General features: G+C 38.1%; 1 protein-coding gene across 2 annotated transcripts in view; it reads right to left on the bottom strand.

Annotated features, from left to right (window-relative positions):
- BMP5 (bone morphogenetic protein 5) overlaps positions 1–24,363 on the bottom strand; it is a 59,118-nt gene extending 34,755 nt beyond the window's left edge. The window contains exons 1-2 of one of the 2 annotated variants that reach the window (XM_058176911.1): positions 23,144–24,363; positions 1,709–1,901 (exon numbers count right to left, since the gene is read on the bottom strand). In XM_058176911.1, coding sequence (XP_058032894.1) covers positions 1,709–1,901; positions 23,144–23,630 — 680 coding nt within the window. In that variant the 5' untranslated portion in view covers positions 23,631–24,363. The remainder of the gene's footprint in view (positions 1–1,708; positions 1,902–23,143) is intronic. The other variant, XM_058176901.1, reaches the window with a different exon arrangement.
- Positions 24,364–26,173: the final 1,810 nt, after the last annotated feature.

The following is a 26,173-nucleotide window of genomic DNA, read 5'->3' as shown; positions in this document are numbered from 1 at the left end:
AAACCATTTTTTTCCTTCATCTTAAAGCAGGAGTCTCCAACCTTGGTCCCTTTAAGATTTGTGGACTTCAACTCCCAGAGTCCCTCAGCCAGCAAAGCTGGCTGAGGAACTCTGGGAGTTGAAGCCACAAGTCTTAAAGGGACCAAGGTTGGAGACCCCTGTCTTAAAGCATCTTTGATATAGAAGGTAAACATTTTTATGGCATGGACTCTTGGTGGAGAATCAGAGCTATGAGTTTCAGAGTGAAACAATGTTCATACTGATAATGGTTCACATCCATTAGAGATAGAATGGCCGTTCTTATCTATATGAGACTGAGCACTGAATTAGCATTTTCTTTCTATATTTCATTTTGTTTCAGTCTACTCTTAACTGGTTTTTTGCCTACCTAGATGGTTATAAGATCAACATCATCAGCTGTTTGAAAATGCATATTTACCGTTGCTTCCATGCACCTACATGATAATCTTCTCCAAAATTTTTCATTGGTTGCTTCCCAAACATTACATTATGCCATGTAAAGCTTTTTCATTTTTCCTAATAGAAATATGTCAAGAGGAGCATGCACAAAATCCAACATACTAAATTTAAAAATGAAGGATATAAGAATGGAAGACAAAACACAGTTTCCAGGCAAAGAAATACCACCCAAAAAAAAAAATTATCCAAGGAATATAGTGGCATGTGTTTTATCTCTTTAATTATTTTTTCTAGACAGAGTTCATAGGGGATGGGGAGTGGGGAATCTGCAAAAGGACTGTAGCCTTTTAAATTATGATACAAATATTTTGTGGTTTCAGAATTTCAGAAGCATGCTTCTCTCCTTGACAGTTTTGGTTGATATGATAAGCAAATGCTGAGTATCTTTTGGTCAGAAGTTTGGGCTGACATCGACACCTGACATCCTTGGTCAAGGACCAGAATCTGAGTGCCTGGGGAATAGCAATAACACTTAGACTTATTAACTGCTTCACAATGCTTTACAGCCCTCTCTAAGCAGTTTAAAGAGTCAGCCTATTGCCCCCAACAATCTGGGTCCTCATTTTACCAACCCTGGAAGGATGGAAGGCTGAGTCAACTTTGAGCTGGTGAGAATCAAACTGCCAAATTGCTGGCAGCCAGCAGTCAGCAAAAGTAGCCAGCAATACTGCATTCTAACCACAGCTCTTGTTGACTGAATGAAATACTCTCAGTCGAGGTCCATCATGGACTTTTTCCTGCTTCCAGCCAACCCTTCCTTGGCAGTGCTAGTTGTCCTTCAAGGGTTACAAAGAGCATAGCAGTTACATGGCAACACCCAAGTCAGTGCAACGAAACATGTGGCACATTCCAAGGGGGCTTGCCAATGAAATACTCTGCAGCAATTATGGTAAACCTTGCAGAGACTTAAATCATGTATGCTCCTTTACCTAAAAAACACAATATCACAAATCACAGCACTGGAAAGCCAAACAAAATCCAAAATCTACATTTGGTAGTATAATCTGCAAGAATACTGCCAACAATTCAGCTGGCTACCAAGTTATTTCTTGATCAGTCAGCTCAAGCAAAACTTTTCAAATCACCTTCAACTATTGTTTTTTTTTTTAACTTCCAAGCCACTTTTGTTGGATTTTCACTTCTGTTTAATTCCTTAACAGAAAGAAAACAACCTCTTGTTCCTAAATCTGAAGAATTAATTTAAAGTACAACTGGAAGGAAAAGTGACCTGTTTGGATATTCCTTGATGATCTGATAAATGCTAATCTTAATTGTTTCATTCTCAAATCGACTGTAACTTCGATCCTTGTAAATCCGAAATTCTGCTGCTGTCACTGCTTCTCCATGAGGGATCTGAGTCAAATCAAATCGGAATTCTTTGTAGTGCCGTCGTTGGTGAGAAAAATCCTTGTCTCTTTCCACTATGAAAATAAAATGAAATGAAAAGGTTAAAAAAAACCCATGCCGTGTTAATTCAACATTCATTACAGGTTTTAATTTAAACTATAGGAGACATTCAACAAGCCAAAAGTCACAAGGTCAAAGGGGTTAGTGCCTGCAATAACTCGGAAAGGAAATCATTTGGCAAAAAGAACAAAAAATAGACTATATATTTAAAAGTAATAAAGTTGTGGGCAAAAGAAAATCTCCACATGTTAGAAAAGAATTATGAAAGTGGATTGGTTCATCTTTCTATATGAGCAGGAATTGCTAGCAGATGATCTTGGCATGAATGGTTGGATACTGGACAGCATTTGAGGAAACGAAGCTGGCCAGGCCTTGGCTGAAGTTGTAATATATTACATGGATGCTTGTTTCATTCTCATGTGGTAGTATTCATATTCCCAGCTATATTTGCTCTGCAAATGAAACCATATTGAAAACCTTGTTTGGATAGCTACTTCTATCTACAGCAGGATGCTCATTAGACAAAAATATTAGTCACGAACCCTCTGAATTGTTTTGAAGAAATCATTCTTGCTGCATCTGTTGCTCATCATAATGGCAGGACTGGTGACTCACTTATAGGAGGAGTGGTTAACCTGAGGTCCCCAAGCCATCTGGGGCCACTAAAGTCTCTTTTCTGCAGCTCCCAGTACTGACCACTGACCACAATTGCTGGAAATTAGAAGCTTGGTTTCCGATCATTGTGAGGTGCAAAATACATAATATAGTTTTAAAATTAAAAAAAGAAACACACACATTCTACCCACTCTGCTCCGGATCCTGGCTCTACTCTTTCTCTCGCCAAGAATTAAATCCCTGTTGCTAACACCCTGGGTATTAATGGATCTGGGATTGTGAAAGCAACGCCTAATTAATCCATACACATAACACTTCACAAATGTCACTGCTTCCTATTAAGAGAGATACAAGGTCTTGGTGCGGCTTACTTAAGTCTCTACATCCCCTGCAGAAGCAGGAAAGTAAACCAATCACTTCTAGGTGCTGGAGGTTACTGTAAGCTGACAGAGAACAAAGCACACGTTTACGGCTTCAAACCAATGAAATGATGGTGTATTTTCACTAAATACTTAGGTTATCTGACAAGCAGAGGTCAGAGGTTCCAAGAGTTTTGTCTTGAAATTACTAAGTGCTCTTTGGGCTGGCTGATAATTGAAAGCAGAAGCTAGAAATATCAAAGGAGGTAGGTGATAGATAAGTCACAGATAAAGGGAAAGACTCTAGTTCTTATGCCCTCAAAGGGCAGAGGCTCCAGGAATTCCCTGTTGTGTTACTGGGAACAGACCGAGGCATGAGTCATGGTACCCATTCCTATCTTTATCTTCTATCATTATCCAACTCCGGCTCTTCCCTGCTCTCTTGGTTCTTCAGGCATCCTCCAAGGATACAGAAGAAAATGTGAACTTCTATAGAGGGTTAAAAATAGGAACTCATCGGAATGAAACAGAGAGATATCTATTTCGTTCAGTATGGATAGTTCCAAAAAGTAGGAGCTCTGAGTATTATCCATAACACTACAATAATCTGCAAACTAATAAAGGAACTACAGGCCACCAGACCGAATCCCATTTGAGATCAGAATTATTTTATTAATCCTCTGATCCTGAATGCCACAATGTCCTTCATACTGACTGCAGTTACTTGCAGTGCAAATCAGTCACGGCACATAGAAATCATCCATTTCCTAACTTTCCCCAAGTCAGACATTTAACTTACGTTAATTTGAACTATACTGAATTAACAGGATTAGGAGAAACAATAAAAACCTGTCCTCATATACCTGCTTTGAATCCAACAATCTCTGAAGGAACATAGACGGGGAAGCAGTGTTTGAATTATCGTTTTAGGATATGGAGTTTGCTGTTTAATCACATTTTTAGGTTCCAAATAAACACCTTGAATTATTTAGAAAAAAAATAATAAAGGCGGGATAAAAAATGCTTAAAAATAAGTGCATGATCCATTAAAAGTAATACCAAAAGGCTTTTAAAGCAATTGGGCATTTTGTTAAGCACAATGTAAACCAAAGGTCTCCACCTCTAATAGCTATGAATGCTGGTATTAAAGTCAGCAGTGAGAAAATAGAATAACCCAGGATGCCTCCAAATATAAATTTATTTTTAAAAAACCATTGCAAAAAAATCAAGGCAACATCCCATTCCAACCTCAAAGTGGTCCCTATATCTCCAGAGAACTCCACTCATCAACTGTATTTGATGCTGATAACAATATTACACACCGGCTCTATCTGTTGGCCGACAGATCCTTCACTCACTCAGACGCAGGGCAGGAACATAGCCACCCTAGCCTCATCCATTGAGGCAGCCTCCTTTCTTCCAATCACCAAAGTGGGCAGACCACAGCAGTGGTTCCAGTCACAATGGCACCCTGATGCACAGCCACCCTCTGTCCTACTTTGCTTTGGTTCTGAATCCTACCTTTCTCCTAATTCAATGGAGGACCTAAAGTGTCCACCTGAGATTGGCAAGCTATCTTCTCCCTTCATTGGTCACCCTTCCTCTGTAAGAAGGTGTGCGAAGGTTGCTTACAGCACTCTGGGGAATTCTGGGAGTTGAAGTCCTCCAGGCTTAAAGTTGCCAAGGTTGGAGACCCCTGCTCCAAAGCACCACTGCAGACTTTTGGACAATGATTATGAGATTGTGAGTTTAAGGCCTCAGATATCAATTCTTTAAAACTCTTGAGGTCAGTTTGACATAGTTTTATTGTTTGGTACAGTTGCAACTATCAAAAATCCACATCTAGGTCAACCGGACAAGGTTGTAGTCCTCTCTACTCTTGTAGCATGCCACCAAGTGATTCTTCACTCTACCACATGCATTCCTAACAATACTGGAAAAATATTCTGTCCTGGGAGGGCAGCTGATCATTGACCAAAAACTTTTTATTATTTGAACAGACAAGTGCCAAAACAGGCAGGACAAGATCATAATTACATCAGTGGAGGAATTGAAGCAGAATCTTGGAACCTAGTCTGTCTTTTTTCTCTTGCTCCTTTGGTGTTTTAATGCTACCTGCAGCTGGACACAACCATTTCAGTGTGTTTACTCACAAAATATCAGCAGGAAATTACACTGCTCATGTCTGGCTGCATGCCACAGTTGTGCAATCTTGGGAGGCTCTAGCGGCTACAGCGATGGAAAAATAAGAAACTGAGTAAACCAAAAAGCTTCCTACGTCTCCATCCCTAGTAAAACTTTTGCTTGGAACACTCTTCAAAATAAACATATATAGAACTCGGCTGAATCCGTATTTTAAAATGATTATTAGTTGGTTGCTAAAATGAAACTAAGAGGACCTATTAGTAAAATCAACCACCATAAGCTGTTTTACATTCAAGAGGTTTAAAAACTTCCATAATATTTTTATATGGATATTAAATGTTTTAGCTGTTTGCTTTCCAAGATTATTACTGCTGAAAAGTAAATGTATTTTGTTACATGCATGCCTTTGAGAAATTGGGCTACTAAAGCATTTACATTTTTTTTTTCATCTTAGTCAGAATTTATACTTCTCCAAAGAACTTAAAGACAGAGAATAGTTCCTACTGTTTTCAAATACCCCAAGACATGTTAGATAAATAGCTGGTAAGCAAAATGACCCTTTGAACTCTCAGTTCATGTAACTTCATTGTATGCTTGTTCAGCTACTTAAAACCCAACCAACTGTGTGCATGTGCTTCCTCTTTCAAATAATCTTTGACAGAGACTTATCTACACCCTGAGCATCATGAAGTTTGTTTGTTTTTTACAAACTATCTTATTCTTAGTATTTTCTGATAATAGCTTATGCTGGTGTTGCCTTTATTTTAATGTACTTTTTATTGCATTTTATTTACTAATTAAATTTATATGCCAACCATCTCACTATCAAGCAATTCTGGGTAGATTTTTTTCTTTCTTTCTTTATTCATTAAAAGGGGGGGGGAAACCTAAAGAAATTCAGAGACCAAAGAAGAATCTCTCCTGATCATTCTTTCATGAAAATGTGTGTGTGTGTGTGTGTGTGTGTTTAAAATAAGAAAACCATTTCAGCCCACAAAGTAATTCTGACAACCGTATTTGTAAACATGTACTATTCATTTTATTTATAAATCTTTATATTTTCCAAATCCAACCAGTGTTGTGGATGTCAAAACAAACATAACTTTGTAGCCACTCATTGGTTAACTATCTTTGAAAGAAAGCTTCATTCTTGCTACTAAACTGGTCCTCTCCCCTCTTGCATCAAAACATGTCCTGGCAGCATCTTTTTTCCTGCCCTCATGACCCCGCCTCCAACTTGTCTCTAGATCAGGGGTGTCAAACTGGCAACCCATTGGCCGGATGCGTCACATGCAGGCCACACCCATCCCAGCTCCGCAAAGGGAAAAAAGTCACGATATGTCACGTGATGTCAACGTGACGCTGCAAGTTTCACACCCGTGCTCTAGACCCTCAGTGACAATCTTGAGCTATCCTTAGGTGTACCAATAATAAAGCTGTCTTTTTTCCCCGAAAGCCAGCAGCTTCCCAAAGCAACCCACAGGTGTGTAAAATCTGTTAATGCTTTGCCATACAGTACAGCAGTGGCAAAGTCATGTGACCAGCAGTAGGTGGGATCAAAACTGTGCTTATTGGCCATTTCAGAATGATGCAGGGAACCATCACTTTTGATGAAAGCCAGTTATGGTGCAGTGATGAAGGTACTGGCCTAGAAACCAGGAGACTGGGAGTTCATCTTAGGCCTGAAAGCCAGCTGGGTAACCATGGGCCAGTCCCTCTTAGTCAGCCCAACCTACCTCACAGTGTTGTTCTTATGAGGCAAATAGGAAGAGGAAGGAGAATTAGGTATGTTCACTGACTTGAGTTACTTATGAAATAATAAAGGTAGGATAAAAATATAATAAGTAAACCCCTCCAAATCCTGGTTTGTCGCCCTAATGTCACTGTAGGATCAGTAACATTTTCCAGAGGCCATTTCATCACCGCCACTATTTTACCATCTTATAGCTTGCTTTTTTGCCTCCTGTTGTTGTGAGTGCTCCATCACTGGAGGTTTTCAAAAATAGACTGGCCAACCATTTGTGCGGGATGGTATAAGGTCTTCTTCCTTAAGCAGGGGGTTGGACTAGAAAATCTCTGAGGTTCCTCCTCCCAGCCCTATGATTCTATGTTCTTGTTAGTGCTAGGCAGAGAACTGGTCACCCATATGGTTACCTAAAGAGAGAATGAGCGCACCCTCTTTCTCTCTTGCGTGGCTGTGCAAATATATTCTATGTAGAAACAATGAACCCAATGAGTTCAGGTAACAGACCTCATCTAGCCCACAGGTGATAGGTTACTGACCATGATCCTAAAGGGAAGTTACAGTAGCACATACAAATAGTCATTCAACATCACTGGGCCACTCAGCAGACATGACTAGAAATGCTTTAACTTTATGGTCTTGACTAGTTTAAGAGACCAGTTTAACAATGCATGGTCTTAAAGAGCTCTGTAAAAATTTGACTGTGAAATGATTCACCAAGTGAAACTTCTAGGGACCAAGAGAATAATAATAACCTTATTTAAATAGTTACATGATTATCGTTCATTCTCTCCTATATGAAAATGAACACCAGTCCACTCTCCCCAAAAGGGGGTACACTAGATGAGTTTGATGGGAAATTTGGAGGTCATCATGCTTCAAAATACCAAGAAGCATCACATGGGGAAAGGATATTGTAATCAGACCAGGGATGAAATTCACTTACCTTCCCTACCGGTTCACAAATGTGCATGCACAAAGCCTTCTGCGCATGCACAGAGGCTTAAAATGTCACCAAAAAGCAACATCATGACGTCCATGTGGGTGGGCGGAGTCTCCCGCAACTGCCACCATTGGTTTGCCCGAGCTGGATAGAACCAGCTGAATTTCACCCCGATATAGACCCAAGTTTTATATGTTCTTACTTTATTATTTGTTGAAATTTGAAATAATAATAATAACAACAACAACAACAGAGTTGGAAGGGACCTTGGAGGCCTTCTAGTCCAACCCCCTGCCCAGGCAGGAAACCCTACACCATCTCAGACAGATGGTTATCCAACATTTTCTTAAAAATAGCAAATAACTTTGCTAGTTGGCTCATATTTAGAATCTTGTAGCTAGACCTTTTCAGAAGTCAGAGTTCAGCTCTCTGGCTATGGGGCCTGAGTTAATTTTGCATTGGATGTCAAATTAAATAGAAGCCCTTTGATTTCCTGCTAGTTTCTTAGGTCCTAAATGCACACAGATGTATGGGACGTGTAGCCCACAAGACCTATTTTCCACCTTCAAAATGGAAAGTCCTCTAAAGAATTGAGCTAACACTACCTTTTCAGTCATGGAAACTTTGGGAAATTAATACCATACAGGTATAGAATACAGAATACAGTAAGAGGTCTGTTTCAAACTGGAAAGACAAATTTTCCACATTTGCTTCATATCCTGTTAGAAAGGCAGTCCTTTTCTCTAGGTTCTGATTAGTGGGAGTATAAGGTGAGTCCATAATTGTCCATAGGTTCAAATAAATTGTTCCGCCTAGTTAAGAGTGAAAAACAAGAGGAAAATCAAGCTATATTACATTGCTTGGGGCACAGCTGTACTTGACTTTAGTTATGTTGACAGGAAATGGGGTGCAATGAAAAGAAACCATTTAAAAAAGTGGTAGAGGAAAATGATTCAAAGAGGTTGGAGATTAGTAAACTGCTCCTGATGCTCCCTGAAAATTTTGCCTGGAAAAATGACTACATACAATGTAAGCTGTGAAATATTCAGTTTTTAACAATGTGAAATTCTTTTTTGGAAATACCAGTTCTAATTATACTCCTAACTCTGCCCTTTGAGCTTCTGAGAGCCAAAATCTGCTTTGACTTACACATTTCCTCACTGGAACTTTTGACACCCATTCAAAACAGTGTGCAAGTTATGACTCAGATGTGAATTGCGTTGAAAATTAGTCTTTAAAATCATCATAGTCTCGGTCTCCAGCTTATAGCCCATTATTTCCAGTTTGCAACCAAAAGCCACGAAGAACCATGGTGGCACAGTGGTTAGAGTGCTGTACTGCAGGTTATTTCTGCTGACTGCTGCTGCCTGCAATTTGGCAGTTCAAATCCCACCAGGCTGAAGGTTGACTCAGGCTTCCATCCTTCCGAGGTAGATAATATGAGGACCCAAATTGTTGGGGGCAATATGCCTACTCTGTAAAACTGCTTAGAGAGGTCTGTAAAGCACTATGAAGTGGCATATAAATCTAAATTGTAAGTGCTAAATATGATTAGACCTATCAGCTTTGCTGCAACCAGCTACCGATGGGCTTCTGTCATCTCTAAATGATTTCCAATTTGTTCCAACTCATTATTGGAAGAAATACTCTTCAACATGATAACTGCTGTTTATTTTCCTCTCCCCCACCCCCAGCCCCATGCGTTATTCCTTTTATATGCTGCCTTTTTTGCTACAAGCTTGGGATAAGGATTTCATGCTTGATTAACAGGCTTTTTATTCTAAAGAATGAGACAGAAATATTTAAGTTGAATCATGGCTACATAAAATAAACAGTCAGCAGAATACAGTAGAGTACATCCATCTATCTATCTGTCTGTCTGTCTATTTATCTATCATTTAATTAATTAATTTTCCCTCATCTTCCCTATAAGATGACTCAGGGCAGCTTGTTCTATGCTACAATTTGTAAAAGAGGCTAAAAATATCATTATTGCCAACAAATTAGATACAGAATGGAAGCAATTATTTGAATGGGGCATTTATAATTCCTGTTGGGATGCAGTTCATATAATTCCTCATCTTTGGGCATATTATGTAGGATCAATGGGAACTGAGATTAATAGACTGCAGTCAACTGAACTCTAGTCTCCTTTAGATTGTTAACAACAATCACTTTCTATGGAGAGTTCCAAATATGGGGGCAACAAGAATTCATTTTTTTCAAGGTCACAAAGGCCATTTATTTGTATTTTCACAATCTGGCACATTTTCTTTATTTATTCATCAGATCTATACCTACTACAATCAGCAAATTCTCAGCAGTCCATAATAGTAATTCAGCAGCAAATGAAATAATAGAATATCTATAGTTCTATGCATTTTTAATTAAATGCTATGCTCCACTTTGGGAGGTTTTAAAAGCCAAAACTTCCATAGAATTGGTGCCCACAGTGAGAACCACAATCTCCCTCACCTTGTGAAAGTGGGGAACCAGTTGTAGTTTCTCATGGGGAAAATAAGTTGGATGATTGGGGTATAAAAGATGTAATCGAGAAAAAGAATGCATTCTAGTATACATGATAGGAGTGGGTTTTGCAGGATTTACGTTGAGGAAATGTCTCCTATATTCTTAAAACTAATATTATACATGGCAATTGGTGAAACTGCAGGCTCAGAAGATAACCCTTGTCCTGCATTACTGCTCTACCTTCATGGCATACTATTAAAATAAATAGATGGCTCATGACAAGAGTATTTCGTGAAAACTGATGCCCTTTTCTATCTTCCTGATTAGCCAAATCCTCAGCAGTGCAAAGCTAGCTATAAGTATGAGACAACCTTACAGGACATTTTTTTTTCATGAGGCTACGAAGTTAGTTTAATTCTTTTTAAGATTCTGATCTTGAGAATACCTAAGTATCCTAATACCCATATTTGAAGTTATAGGGTTAATGCTGTTTGGTGATTGTTCCAGGAATGTCCCATTCACTTGGTTTCAGTTTATTTTGGGTAGATACAACATGGACGCGACCCTTGCCCTCTTGAGAACTGCCTCATTTATACATTGTATAAACATAATAAAAAGCAAAAGCACGGGAAATTTTTTATTTAAGAAATGAAATACTTTCCCATAAATATTTGGGGAGTTGTTGGAAAGCTAGCTCATTATAAAAGTATACAGTTCAAGCAGTGGTGGGTTTCAATTTTTTTACAACCGGTTCTGTGGGTGTGGCTTGGTGGGCGTGGCATGGCTTGGTGGGTTAGTGCATATGGCAGGGGAAGGTTACTGCAAAATCCCCATTTCCTCCTGATCAGCTGGGACTTGGGAGGCAGAGAATAGATGGGGGCAGGGCCAGTCAGAATTTTTACTACCGGTTCTCCGACCTACTCAAAATTTCCACTACTGGTTCTCCAGAAATGGTCAGAACTTGCTGAAACCCACTTCTGAGCTCAAGCATCTGAATATCTTCCTGAGAAATGATGCCTCACTTTCATTGATGTAAATGTATCTTTATAACTACCAAATAAAGGTGGCCTTTTTATACAGTATTGGATGGAGTATTCCATATATAGCATATCCTCAGCATTCAGAGTATAAAATACTGAAAAATACTCTTAGAGAAAAAAAAAAGAATGTGCATGTGTGTTGAGAGAATAGAGATCTTATCCTCATTGTGATATAAAATTGAATACATTGTGGTTACTTGAATTTGGAGTTTTACATTCAGCTCAGTATATATAACAGTTTGTATATACAGAAGATTCCTGTATCCTGTCCTCTCTAGTTTTTCTGGTTTTGTTTTCTTGAAGATCCAGACATTTGGAAATGTGAATTGACTTTTGTTAGTGAAAACCTGAACCTACCCCATCATTTAGGACAGAGAAGGAAAAGGGCCAGGGTGAAATCCAGCAGGTTCTGACAGGTTCTGGAGAACTGGTAGCGGAAATTTGGAGTAGTTCAGAGAACCGGCAAATACCACCTCTGGCTGGCCCAAGTGCAGGGTGGAAATGGAGATTTTTGCAATATCTTTCCTTCAGGAGTGGGGACGGAATGAGGATTTTGCAGTATTCTTCCCCTGGAGTGGGGTGAGAATAGACATGTTGCAGCATCCTTCCCCTGCCACTAAGCCACACCCACCAAACCACATCACACCCATCAAGCCACACCCACAGAACCAGTAGTAAAAAAAATGAATTTCACCACTGAAAAGGGCCCATCAGTGTTCTAACTGCCCATCACCAATGGTGACATCAGCAGCAGCACAGATATATAACAGCACAGGTACATAGTGCCAATAGCTATGCTCCTGAAACCTTGAAACGCTGCTGTCCAGCTTGAGTAGGCAATAGAGGAGTATGGTATGTAGCTCAACAGCCTGTCCTAACAAAAAACAAGAATTCTCATTCCAGATGTATGCCCCTTAGAAGAATTATAATTTTACTACAGAGTGATTTATATTTCTTGATTAATGCTTTTGGAAACCATTGCACCTTTCTTCCAAAACAAACAGGAAACCCCTTTATCACCCTAGGAAAGCACTTCTCCTTTTCAACAACAAAATTGAAAACCACTTAATTGACTATTTCACTTTTCACTGAAAAACCCAAGGTTCAAAGCTAAAGAAATCCTCAAGACAAGGACCTCAGTCTCTGTAATTCTTATTATTAACTTTCACTTTCTCCACCATGAATATTTTCTTTTTTAAAAAAATCTCTCATTTAAGAACGGCAGAAGACAATGCAACTAAATTAACAGTAGAAGTCAGATGGTCAGGAGATAAAAATAGATTTAAAATGGGATCAGGATTTTAATGAATGCAAAGTATTGATTGCCAAAACCCAAAGAGACTAATTATTGAAAGTTACTCTTTAAGAAAATGGTATAGAGAAACAGTTTGCTTCCAAAGATGTAAATCAAGATAGAAATTTGGATCAATACTGATTTCCCCAAGCAATGCTTTACTTGCTAATGATGGAAGCGCCAATGCCTTTTATTTATACATGTATTGCCCATACAACCGTCCACTTACATTAGGGGAAAAAACAAACCCAAGACACACAGATAGACATGAACCTACATACACATTTGGGAAGGTTACAAAGTTAAACACAAGACTAGCAGTGACATTTTAAGAAACCTCTGACTTGGCATGAGGGCCAACCACAGCTATGGCTGAAAGGTTCTTGTGTCAGCTTTGCCCAGAAATGATTTTGATCATCAGCCAAAACCAAACTTGGCCCCATAACCAACACTCCACCAAAACAAACAAAACAGTTGTCACTCTGCCTGCTGATTTTGCCTGCTGGTGGTTTATCAAATTCTTCAGCACGGACTGTTGTTTCAAGAGATGAGCAAACGGGGAACCCCACTGCTTTGCTGAACCAAATATCAACTTTGAAAGGCAAGGTAGCTCTCACAAATTGGACTCTGAACAAGGACCTTCGTTGTTGAAAGTGACCCCCTTTTTCCATCTCTTCTGATCTCAGCTTCTCTTTGTACATCACAGCAACCCTCATCCCTTAACCTGTGGGTTCCAAAGAGCAAGTCCTTGATGGCCAAGTACATTATAGCTGCGTTGTGTTCTCCCTGCACATCCATGCCTTGGGATAGGAAAGGCTATTGCTCTCAGCTTCACTGGCTGGAATGAAAGGATATGCCTATGGAACTCTAGTAGGGCACTCGCTCCAATACTTTTCATATCTTTTTTAAATTGTTTTAGTAAGAAGATGGGGGATGGGAAGATAGCTGGAGTGAGGCAACACTTAAGTAGAAATCTCATATATCTTTCTAAAAATGCCTCTGGGTGCCAAATGGCCCCTATAAATTTTGGTAGAAAACAAACATTTGAGAAACTGAGAGGGTGCCCTGCAGAAGGAATGACATCACTAGCATTCTGTAAACTGAGAGTGTCTTCTGATTTTTTAAAGAATGCTCACAACAGGTTCTCCCAACTCCTGATGTGCAACAGCTCTCAAAAGTTGTAGATTCCTGGTGCAAGCCAGTGAAACAACCATCTTACTTTAGTCATGACTAGAGTGTTCCATTAAGTTCAATCCTAAAACTATCTAAATCTGAATCCAATTTTTTGTGTACTTAAGGATCAAATAATAATTAGTGATTATAAGAATTCCACAAGCTCACTAATTAAGGACAGATGCTACTACAACCTACTAAAACTCTTTGTGAGACTGTAATTTACAAAGGGGAAGGAGAGAAGAACACTTAACATGAATGAAGACAGAAGGATTATATATTTTTAAAAATTAGAAAATTAACTTTATTGGCTGATCTGAGATAAGCTTGTCAGAGTTAAACTTATAAAAAGTGTAAGTGATAACCACATAAGTATTATCACTCTATTTCCTAATTCATATATAATCCTAAACTGCAATGGATTTGCTTGTGTGATTTCAGTAAGGCCATAAAAGGGGCAATGTTTAACTAGCCTTGATTTGATTTTGGGACACTAAGCAAGATTCATCCTGCTTAATACATGTTAATACATGAGACCAGCAGGAAATCTGGGAGCTTCAGTGGCAAATCACTGCAGTACTATTGACAAGACTACAAAGAAGCATCTATGAACTCATCAAAAATTGGCATCAACTCAACAGAGCCTTTACCTTTTATCTTTTGTTCAATTATTCTTTAAAAATCTTGGCTTACTATTACAGATGAACTAGATTCCTCAATACACCATCAGCTAGTTTCTTGTAGATGTGAAGGGAATAATATAGATCAAACAACATGTACTCTACTTTCACATTATCCCATTTCAAATGCAATCACAGAAAGAATTTGTGCCATCATAATTAAGGTTTGCATTGAAGATATCACTGAACTATGAGGCCAACACTAAAAAGACATTACTTCTCTAGTTTGCCACCTTGAATGATTTCATTAGCAGGCATAAAGCATTATGCTTTTCATACTAATAAGAAAGCCAGTCAGTTGAAACTGATTCTTTATCAATACCCATGAAGTCTTAAATCCAGATCTTCTATAACATTGAGGAATGTGGAACTTTGATGTTAGGGGAAAAAATGAGAGTTGTGTTGCGTTGTAATTATTTTAATTCCAAAAATGATGGTAATGAAAATATTTAAAACTAGTGTAATTCCCTACAGACAATCAATCAGCAGTAGCTTTTGTTCTAAAGGTTAGACTCTGAAATGAGTTGACAGGTCTGGCAAAAAAAAAAATTCTAGACCTTAACAACAGCTTCCAGGTGTCATCTGCAGTACCTCCATATAAATATATCTCAAGTGCCAACCAACCTGAAACTTCTTAATTCATTTTAAAAAATGAATGACAATTGGAACAACCAAACATGGCCTGCAAATTTCTCCACTAGATGACGATAAAGACAAAATGTGATTATTTGCTGCCAACTCATGATTCTCTTGATTGTTGCAATCTAGATCTGATAGCCATACTCTCTTAGAATCTAGTCTAGTGCCTTAACCACTACATCAAACTGGTTCTCCCAAACTGGAAAAGCCATTGCTTAAAAAATCTACCCTCCCTAACATGATATCTTCCAGGTATGTTGTATCATGGCTACTATCACCACAGTCCATCATGGTTAAGATGAAAGGAATTATAGGTCAACCTATTTGGAAGGCACCACCTAGCTGCCAAGGTATAAGAGTATACCTAACTTGATACATTCCTATGTTTATCTGTTCAGTTATTTCTCAGCTGTACTTCTTTGTATGCAAGTTGTTTTCAATTTTCTCCTTTAAGAATGATTTACAGGTCTAATTGAAGCTTTTACAAATGGTTGTAAGTAGATAACTGCTGGTAAAAGAAAAATTGGTAAGTCAAGAAAATTGATCTCTAGCAGATTCAGGATGGACAAAATAAGTGCTTCTTCACACAAAAGACTATTATTAATATGTTGGGACCCCCATCCTCATCGCAACACATCATTAGTTTAACTGGTTTTTCAATTTCAATATTTCAAACTTGTTAGACATAAGCAGTCTTCCTGAACGGTTATTATATTCTGTCTATATTTTGGGAACTGTGCCTGGTTCTGCTCTGTAGATATATCAAGAAGGGATGAAATAAATCACAATTTTTAAAGAAAATATGTCTAAATATTGGAAATATAAACAAGGATGATCACTAACTTCTAACTTTGATTTTCCAATACTTTCCAGAGGTAACTAGCTGACTAGTCTAAGCTCACCAAACCATTCCTACATTACCAGTAATTGGATTTAAAATGTTGATTAAGATTTGTCATGTGATTAAGGTTTTTTTTCTTTTTGAGGGGAGAAATGAATTTAAAATTACTAGCCATGATATTTCAAACACATCAGATCTGGAAAATTGGGGACATATTTTCCATATATTGCTAACATTATTTTGGAGGAATAAATTGAACACTTGTATTGTTGTTGACTACCATTGGTTTCCATAGATGGAGAAATAATGTTTTATTTGCTCATCAATGTAAGCAGAGGTGGGCTGCTGCTGGTCCGGGCGAACCGATAGTTAAGATTATGTGCAGTTCGCCGAACCGGCAAATGCCACCACTGGCTGGCCCTGCCCCTTTCCTCCCTGCCCCTCCCACTCACTCCTTGTCGTGCCTTGCCTGCCTTGGGTGATGGCTGGAGTCATCCCCGTGGCATAGCTGCTGCTGCTCTCTGGTTCCCTCGCTTGCTTCGACTATGCGGCCCAGCTGATCTCTGCCTGGTGAGTCTTCCTTTGCTTGTTGCCTAACTACCTCCCACATTGCCCCCACCATGTTTGCCTGCCTTTCCTGCTGGCTTCCCCACAGCCTAGCCTGCTTGCCTGCCTTCCCCGCAGTCCAGCCATGCTTGCCTGCCTTCCCCGCAGCCTAGCCTGCTCTATTCCAGCTTCCAGCTTCCCCTGTGAAAGATTGCACACACACACACACACACACACACTTTGGGTCTTTCTTTACTCCCACCCACCCCCACCGGAGACCCCTGGATTCCCTCCCCAACCCTGCCAATCCCATACAGACACCACCCATGTGAGTGATGTAGAGTAGGCCATGCCCACTCATTCACATGACACCCACCCAGCCACGCCCACCCAGCATGCCCACCTAGCAGCCATGCCCACCCAGAACTGGTTGTTAAATTATTTGCAGCCCACCACTGAATGAAAGTACAAAGAAACAGCATTCAATGAAATTTGGGTGAGACAGTTTGTGATAGAAGAATGGCCACATTTACGATTGGCTGAGTTCATATCAGCCACGACATTAGACATGAGTGTTGGCTTCTTTCTTTCACATCACCTGATTTCTTTTCGATTGCTGGTTGTCTTTCAGAAACAAGGGGACTTTTTGCAAGGCCAAGACCTCCCATATTTCTCCCCAACATATTCCTTCCACTCCCCCCAAAATCTTGGAATGCCAGCAGGTAGACAAAAGAAACAGGGTGGTTAATGACCGCAAGGATAAATTCTGCCCTTGAACTCATTGCAAAAAATTACTTTAACAGTTATGCATATCTGACAGATGAACACAATTGGAACTCATTTGTGGACAGATGGTTTATGTTTATTTTTTATATAAACAATCATTCCTCAGTACAACATTTCTCAAGACAACGCAGATTCTTTCTGAATTTTTGTATCATTTTGCATAATTGATAATTGTCTTAACTGGTGACACTATTCAGGTTTGGTTAGAATATATTGTGTTCCTGTTTTTAAGTTTGGTTGGAACAATTTAAGTTGATTCAAAAATGCATTCATCTTCATCAAGCAAGAAATACCAATCATGCAATCTCACACTTTCAGATGTTTGAAAGCAGTGACAGTACATCAAGGTTTTGGAGGGTCCTGTAGGTAGTCCTCCACTTATAACAATTTGTTTAGTGACCATTCAGAGTTACAATGGCACTGAAAAAAGTGACGTAGGATTATTTTTCACACTTACGACCGTTGCAGCATCCCTGTGATCTAAACTTTCAGATGTTTAGCAACTGGCATGTATTTTTGATGGTTGTGGGGTCCCAGGGTCATGTGTTTTGTTTTGTTTTTTGCGACTTTCAATTCAGCAAAGTGAATTGAAAAGCCAGATTCAGTTAACAACCGTGTAACTAACTTTACAACTTCAGTGATTCGCTTAACAACCGTGGCAAGAAAGGTCATCAAATGGGGCAAAAATCACTGAATAGCTTGTCTTGCTTAGCAACAGAAATTTTGGGCTCAGCCATGGTCATAAGTCAAGGACTACCTCTATCTTTTCCTTTGCTTTTCTCTCACCTCACTCTTGCTATAGTTCAAACCCTTGGAGAAGAGAGACTAGGAAATAGAAAGAAGGAAATATAAGACTAGAAGTTCCAGACCACAACAGGAGAGCCATACCATGGCTTTACCCTTTGCAGGAGTCCACCAATGCCTCTTTCTAATGCTAGTCATGGGACGCAATGATAATGATGATGGTTGCTGTATGCAGACAAGCATTTCCTAAGGCTCAAAGAGTTCAGAGTTTGTATTGCAACTTCTGGCTTTGAAGTTGGAAGAATCACCAGGGGAGCAAGAAAGAAAATTACACCTCCACAATGAAGAACTATTTTTCATGTTTTATTTTCCCTTCAACAATAGGCAATAACCAGCAGCCAGCCTTCTTGTTCGTAAAGGCCAGAGATGGCTGTCACAGTAGTCTTTATTTCGGAATAGCCGTGCTGCTTGGGAATATTGTGCACCACAAGGGTCTCCAGGAAACAAAAAGTCGCATCAATCAAAGGATCATTTCAGATTACTTTAATTGCTATCCAGGGTTGCTATGAGGTTTTGTTTTCCTCGTAAAGTATGTATAGTATGTAACCCACAGCTTCCCACCCAAAGACTGTGTTTAGTCTGAAAAGGCAACTTTGAAAGGAAACAACAAGCAGAGTTTTATCTGTCTACCTCCCAGAGGCAAAATTATTAACAGTGAATTTTTTATATGTATGCACACACACAAAAACACATTTAGGTCCCCCTCACATCCACTCCTAATGATCAGTTTCAATCAGATTCTCTCAGATTATTGCTCATTTATGTCAGGGTTTAGTTTCTTTTTCCTGTCTTTTTTTGAGAAAAATAGATGTTGAGGTTATTTCAAATCCAGGAGATAAAAAGTGCAAATAACTGCTTTTGAAATATTGATAAATAATGTATTATAAACCTCTGGCCCTAGAGTCAATAATAGAAATACCTGTATGGGTGATATTCAAAGTTATTACTTTGTGATAGCTTCCCATTCATGCTTTCATTTAAAGTGAACTATTAAAAATTAAAATAAAATAAAATAAAAGTAGGCAACACAGAAAGCTGCATGGATAGTAAGAAGTTTATCAAGAAGTACATTGTGACCCTCAAAGGGCCCTGCTGGAAATCAAGGATTTAGATAGTAAAAATACTCTGTTCTTCTAAAAAGTGGTCACTAGATCCGCAAGGCCTAGGAAATGTCCCTCACTTTAAATGAAACCAAGATGGATTTAGCTGTTCTATTTCTGTAAGGAAAATGTACATCCATGTTATTGGATTTGCTAACCAAAAAGGAATACGTCTGTATTTTTTAATTATTTCATACTCCATTCTATAAAGGCTAACATCAACTGCCAGAATAATGTACTAAACATTTGTGGTGTGGTAACCTGTAATTATTTCAACACTGTTCATAGTTGCTGGAGATCTGTGTGAGTCCTGCTGAAATTACTAAAGCTTAAGCGAAAAACTGTGTACTGCTTTCAAAACTGAGTATGCCACTCTCTTGCTGATGTACTAAATGAAAATAAATAATTGGTCATCCTTATATTCTCTAAATAATTGAACAATCATATGTTATTTCATTGCTTTTTCACGGGGGAAAAAAATCTGAATCTCCCATCATCCACCCACATCTCAGTTCAGGTTTATCTAAGTACCGGTAGCTTGAATCTTAGCGAAGCTAGAGGATTGCTTTTAATAATAAATTCAGTCAGATTTGAATAGTCTCAGTAGCATAGATTAAAATATATTCCTATCCAATAACAGCTGATTACTAACAACAACAGAGACTTGGTGTGCCACTTCTGTAGTTCAAGTTAAAAAGCAAGTATACACCAGTACATACTTAAACAAATAATCTGTCTATCTAAACAGGATTTGTCAAACAGTTCCGTTTCCTTCAATCAAGCAAAACAAAAAACAAAAAACACTGAGAATTAGTAATTGATGTAAGTTCCTGTTAAAATTAAAGTAGGTGTTTGAAAATATTGTGGTTGGTTCAAATTGCTGATGGATTTCTATATATCTGTTGACTGGAGCATTTCAGACCAATTTTTTCTGAAGCTCTGATTCACCGTTGAATGAAAGCCGCCAAGACAATGTTATGCATGTATCCATCTTTCTAGAATAACCTGGCTATCTGTTTTTAAAAAAATGAAAAATATATGCCTACTATTTAAGTCAGTTTGTCTGTTTACCTATCTACCTACAGTATCTATTTACCTGTTGAATTTATATAGCTGCCCATCTCACGCATGTGGCTCTTGGCAGCGTACACAATTAAAACACAATTAACCACTACAACTGTCAACCATTAAAAGTAAATAAAAACCAGTTAAAAGCTACAGTTAAAAAGTAAAACTTTGCAAATTAGGGAACGGGGGAACCAGGTGGAAAAGGCAGAAACAAAAAAATTTGGAAGAGGACATGAGCAGAGCAGGACAGGGGGAAAAAGCAAGGCACTAAGAACTATCTCTCAGTAATGTTTTTCATCAAGATTAGAATGCCGGTGGGAAAGGAAAAGAAGATGGGGTTATATAGAATGCTAATGGTGGAGAAAATGGCAAAACGCTTCAGCTTCACATTTTGGAAGGAAAAAGAAAGAGAATATTGAAAACAAACCAAACCTTTAACTTTAAATGACTTCATTTTACTTTTTTTACCAGTGGATCTATTTTTAATACCCTCTCAGGCATTTTAAATTTTATTAGCAAAGCAAGCAAACATTATCAGCAGTTATTCCACCAGCGTAATTATTATGACAGAAACCATCTTTCTTCCCCCAGAGGATTTTTCTTTTTTCTGCCTTAAATTCAGATGTCCCTCAAGGATGAAATTTTATTACCTCAAGCTCCCAGCAAACAGCATTTCTAGGTCTTAACACCTCCCATTTGTTATTTTTAGTGTAGAAGTTTTTAAATCGTTAGAGTTTGGCAGATGCAATGATTTATGTAAATTCTTTATCATCTCGTGGGGGATTAATGTACTGTAATTTGATAATGGCCCTCCACTTTAAGAGTCAGGACTACTTCCAGAAGAAAGCAACTTGATTGCAGATGATGGATAGTGTAAACCTCCACCGATTTCCACTATATGACCAAAGATTCATTTATCATTACCATTTTTCTTTGTAGTGCTTTTAATTATAATTGTCATTGATTGTCAGATACAGAATACGAAGGGTTGCTCTTTGGCATGATATTTTATGCACTTTAATTGCATTAAGATTTCTCTTAGTTTCACCAAAATTATTTATCTAGCCTTAATGAAGAGGGTGCTTAATGCATTGAAATTCTGCCAAACTACAAAGAGAGCAAGAAGTGACCTAACGTTAATCTACTTTGAAAGGTTAAATATCAGTTTAATAGGCCATATAAACCAGATAAGGATTTATCTTCGCAAGCTTTTCATTTTAATGATATCTATACATTTCAAGAGTTAGAAAAATCAGGTTTCAGTATAGACCATGCACTGGGATGTTTCTTAACACAACAGCTACTGTTATCTAATAATACAATTTATGAAAGCTTAGTAGTCTGGGGGAGGGGAATGACCTTATAGTAAATTGAATTGTCATCACAGATAATGTTGAATGCACATGAACAGGAATCCTATTTGTTTATAAAAGCCCAACAACCACAATCTGAAGAGAAAAAATAGCAGTCATCTGCTTAATAATGCATTTACAGAATCTGTTTTTAGACCAATAGAAGACAGTTTAAGAATTAAAGCTAACTGATAAATGAGGGGTCAATGTACCTTAAATCTCTTATTAAAATGCTTATACAAAGTATGCATTCAATATGACCAATTCTTTATATAGACATTTCAATTTAGTTGTGGCTGTAGAACACATTAAATAATTTCAAATGTAAAGGTAAGAGAAAAGGGGAATATTTGCAGTTGTTCTGTTTTTTAAAAAAAATACAGTGCCCCTAAATCGCACTGCATTTGTGGATACTTTTCACTAAGTTTTGAAAAGTACTTTTCAAAATACTTTTGCCCTAAATTATTATTCGCAAATATTGTTTTATTTCTGATTGCTAAACTTCTGATGAATGTTGTTTCTAAATAATTATCAACTAAAAATTGTGCTAACCTACTATAATTAGAACCAGCTTAAATGGAGCATGTCATTTAAAGGTATTTTAGAGTTTCATGCTGCTGTTTAAAGCTCTTATAGAAAATATTTCTAGGAAAGGAGGAAGGAGATGAATTAATCTTCCTTTATATGACGGTTTACTTTTCATTGAAATCTTTGGCAAATATGTGTTAAAATGTTGAAAAGACTTTCAATCCAGCACCGTTTATGGATTTTTCTCTACAATGTGAAATTCATAATTCATAGGTGCGGAAATATTTTGATAACATCCATAATATTACCACTTTTCACACCTTCTTGCATTATGAAATAATTATTCCTCTCTAAATCATTGTAGTTTAAAATAAATAGAAAGTTTCTATCCTAGAGTTTAATTTCACATTTTTAAAAGCATGTGGGAAAGAGAAAGATTTTTTTAAAGCTAAATAAAATAAAAACCCAGTGATCCAGAATAGAATCTTTGCCAAAATAAAAATTGCAAATATAAAATAGCAAAGAGACAACAACACATGATTTGGAAACTTAATTTCAGAAAGGAAACGCCACCATACCTGAAACATTTGAAATCCTTTAAAGGCCACAAATTCTGCATGCAGGTTCGCGAATTCCACAAGCGCTCTCCCCAAGTGATTCTTCTTGCAAACAAGAATCACCTGTGAGAAACTTGTCAAATATGAAACATTTCCCCCACCCCCAGGTGTTCGAATGTCTAATTCTATCATCCTTGAAGTACAGACAGTTACTAGTTATCTTCTATAATCTTGTTCTGATTTGCAAAGCATATACCAATATGTTTGCATGATTTTTTTTTTGGTCTAATTTTTAAAAATTATTCTTGGGCTAATGTAATCATTTTAATTACATCAGTGAAAGAAGAAAAAGTTATTGAAATTGACTTTTATTAAAGGTAAGAGAAACCTCCCCCTATCCAGGGCTACCTACTTAATAGCTGGTTTACCATTTGCCCAATTCCATTTTGTAGTTGTAGTATCTCTTCCAGGGGCCAATTTTTGCCTTTAAAAGTAAAGGCTCTTGCTCACCTATTTTGTCCATCCCAGAGCAGATTTCAAACAAAGGAAAACAAAATGAAACTGGCAACATACCTAAATTGACAAAGCTCATGACCATATCTGCATCATTCAGAAAGTTGGTGTCGTGCAGGCTAGCTAAGGTGGGACTTTGTGTAGGCAGTGAACTTGTCCGTGATATGTATATTCTTCGGGAGTATCCATTTGGAGACGCCAAGTAGCCTTTCCGTAGCCCTTTGCCCTCTCCACTTGGGGATGATCCCCTCACCAAATATTCCAACTCTTCGGGATCCTGTTCATTTGCCATTGCATTGTAGAGATCTAGCATGAAGAGGGGTGCTGAGGAAGCTTGTTTTCCAGCTGAAAATGGCCTGGGTCTATGTGGTAAACCCAGGATGGAAAGAATTTCTCTTTGGATCTCTCGCCTCTCGTGGTTCCGCAATCTCCGATAAATAAAACTGGAGTGGACATGGTTGTCCCCCATGCCCGCCTTAGCATAATCCATTAAAAGCCAATAATTCCAGAGTAAGCTCAATAGAACTTTGAACAGAGTTTGGTCCATTTTAAAATAAAATAAAACAAAACAAAATGCGCAAATAACTTTGAAATAATGTTGTATTTTCCTTTTTTTGGTCTCGTACGAAGTCTGGTGTTCCCAGGACCAAAGAAGGTTAAAATAAAAAAAAGATGAACGATGAACAATGAATTACCTATGCCTCATGTCAGCGTTGCCATTACCGCACCCCTCATTTTGATCATCTTTTTCCACTTCTTGAATATGATGGGCCGTGGCCGGCTGCCTGCAGTTCTATGAAAGCTGAAATTCAGACGTCCAGTTTTCTACTGCTGTTACTGATTCTCCTTCACTGGTGGAGCAGGTTCCCAGAAGCTGATCATTTGATGCAGGCATTCCTAGTCAAAACCTTGAGATGATCAGACTTGGAGATAGTTTTGAATGAAACAACAGATCATCTTGTCAAACTGCCATAATCAGCAGAGTCCCCTCATGCTCTGATTCCTAATCCCCAACCAGATAACTCTTTTTCCACCTTGCTGTCCTTTCCTAAATGCCAGCTTTCTGTCTTCAACTACAGCTTGGTGATGGTGTAATTTCCCTTTGGTGTTTTTTTTTTCAGCACCCAGCTGAGCCTATTAACATTTGTAATGTCCAGCCCATCTGAAACATGCATCACAGGCTTGAAAACATCTTCCTCTGAATTCACCCAGTGATGTAAAAAAAAAAAAAAAAAAAAGGACCCCTCCCCTTCTCAATATCCATCCAATCTTTTGCAGTTCCTTAAAAGTGATTTTCACCTCTACCAGGCAAAAATAGAGCAGCTCCCTTCAAGAGATCTGAAAGCTAATGTAAGCACAATCCTGCTGGGAGAGAAGAGGCTTCTCATTGTAATTTGAAACTGGCAAAGTGAGGTGGGGGGGGGAGGAATGAATTAACCCTTCTACTGCCACAAAGTTACTCCCCCTCCCCAACCAGCCAGTATAGAGTTCTCTAACAGGATGGGAGTAATGACCTCTCCAAAAAGAACTGTGTCAACAGATCGATCTTAAAATTTAGCATGCAATTCACCTGACTACTTGCCGAGTCGAAAGAACATAGGGCTTGTTTGAATTATACTAGTTTGCAAAACATATTCAGCTCTATTCGTTTTTTAAATGTAATCACTTGCAGCCCAGGTTAAATAATTTAACATTCCACTGAGATCAGCATGTGAGGCCTGGAGGTTTTGGACATGCTCCTGAATTTGGAAGGGTCCCATCTAACTGCAGTGAAGCACTTCAGAGTCGCACAGTTTCGAGCAGAGACCTAAAAAACAGGCTTATCTCTCCAGTTAAAGGAGCATGATCGAGGATACAGTTTTGGAGCCAACTGCCTAAAGTAGATGCAGTTGAAACGGACTGGGTGTTTCTATACTACAAGCGTGAATGCTGCTTTTCACCTATTTATCACCCAAATCTAGACTGAAAGCAGCATTTATTTACAAAATAGTAGAAGTGATGTGATGGATTTTTCACTTATAATACTTTCTTTTCTCTACTTCCTGTTTGCTTTTCTTGATACGTTACAGTTACTAACTATTGGTCTGTTGTGGGGATTGATTGAAAAAAAGCAAACCTGAAGATTTTCCCAATATATTTTGGTTCATTTTTTTTTTCTTTCAAGGCAGTCCTGAGCCACTGCCAGGGCAATTGATCTCAGCCTCCTGAGAGGAATGCAAACCTTTTGAATTGGATAAGCACTTCATTTGATAAAATGAAAAATAGCAGGCCCAACTGACACCACAGTAGGGAGATCACAGAGATCCATTGACATGTCAGCTAAGTGAATAAGATGGTTGTATTGAAAAGAGATGGGGCTTGTTTGTTTTAGTGCTTGTTTATTACATAGTTTGTTAAAAAAAATATTGCTGCACTAATCAAATGGAAATTATGACTCAATATTTCAGTAATCAAGTTATGAATTTTCACTTGTGAATTCAGTTTTTCATTTTACATTTCTCTTTTCACCATACCTTCAACACAAAAGTACATTCTTTGTTTTATCAAATAGGACATACCAAAGGGGCATTAGTGATTGATTAAATGAGGACATTGCTGTATATAGGCAATAGATTCTCAGTGAATTCATTTCTTCTCACTCCAACCATTTAAATGGTATCTTTATACTTGGATTTTATTTATTATTACTTTAAAATGACTCTACTGGCCAATAGACAAGTAAGAGGGGTAATATTAACAGACAAGGAAACAAAACCGGGCCAGAACAAACTAAAAATAACTATAACATAGTTTTTTGGATAAAGGAGTCACATCTGTAGCATACTAAAGAAAGAGCTAAGGTGGTATCATTATTTGAAAACTACAACGGAAACAGATAATATGTGTCATGAACTCACCCACCCAATCCCAGGTGATAATGAGAAACGCAAAGGCCTACTAAGTCATCAAGCTCCTAAGTAGATTCAAGGAAATGTGCCTGGTTTCTAATAGTTGAGATTTACAATTCAAGATACTTATAATAAAAAGCCCCCCACCCCCCTTATTGAGACACTCATACCAACCTTTGAAAATAAGCATAACAAAATTTAA

The sequence above is a fragment of the Ahaetulla prasina genome, chromosome 1, assembly GCF_028640845.1.
Source record: "Ahaetulla prasina isolate Xishuangbanna chromosome 1, ASM2864084v1, whole genome shotgun sequence".
Classification (NCBI taxonomy): domain Eukaryota; kingdom Metazoa; phylum Chordata; class Lepidosauria; order Squamata; family Colubridae; genus Ahaetulla; species Ahaetulla prasina.
This window is presented reverse-complemented; position numbering and strand designations above follow the sequence as displayed.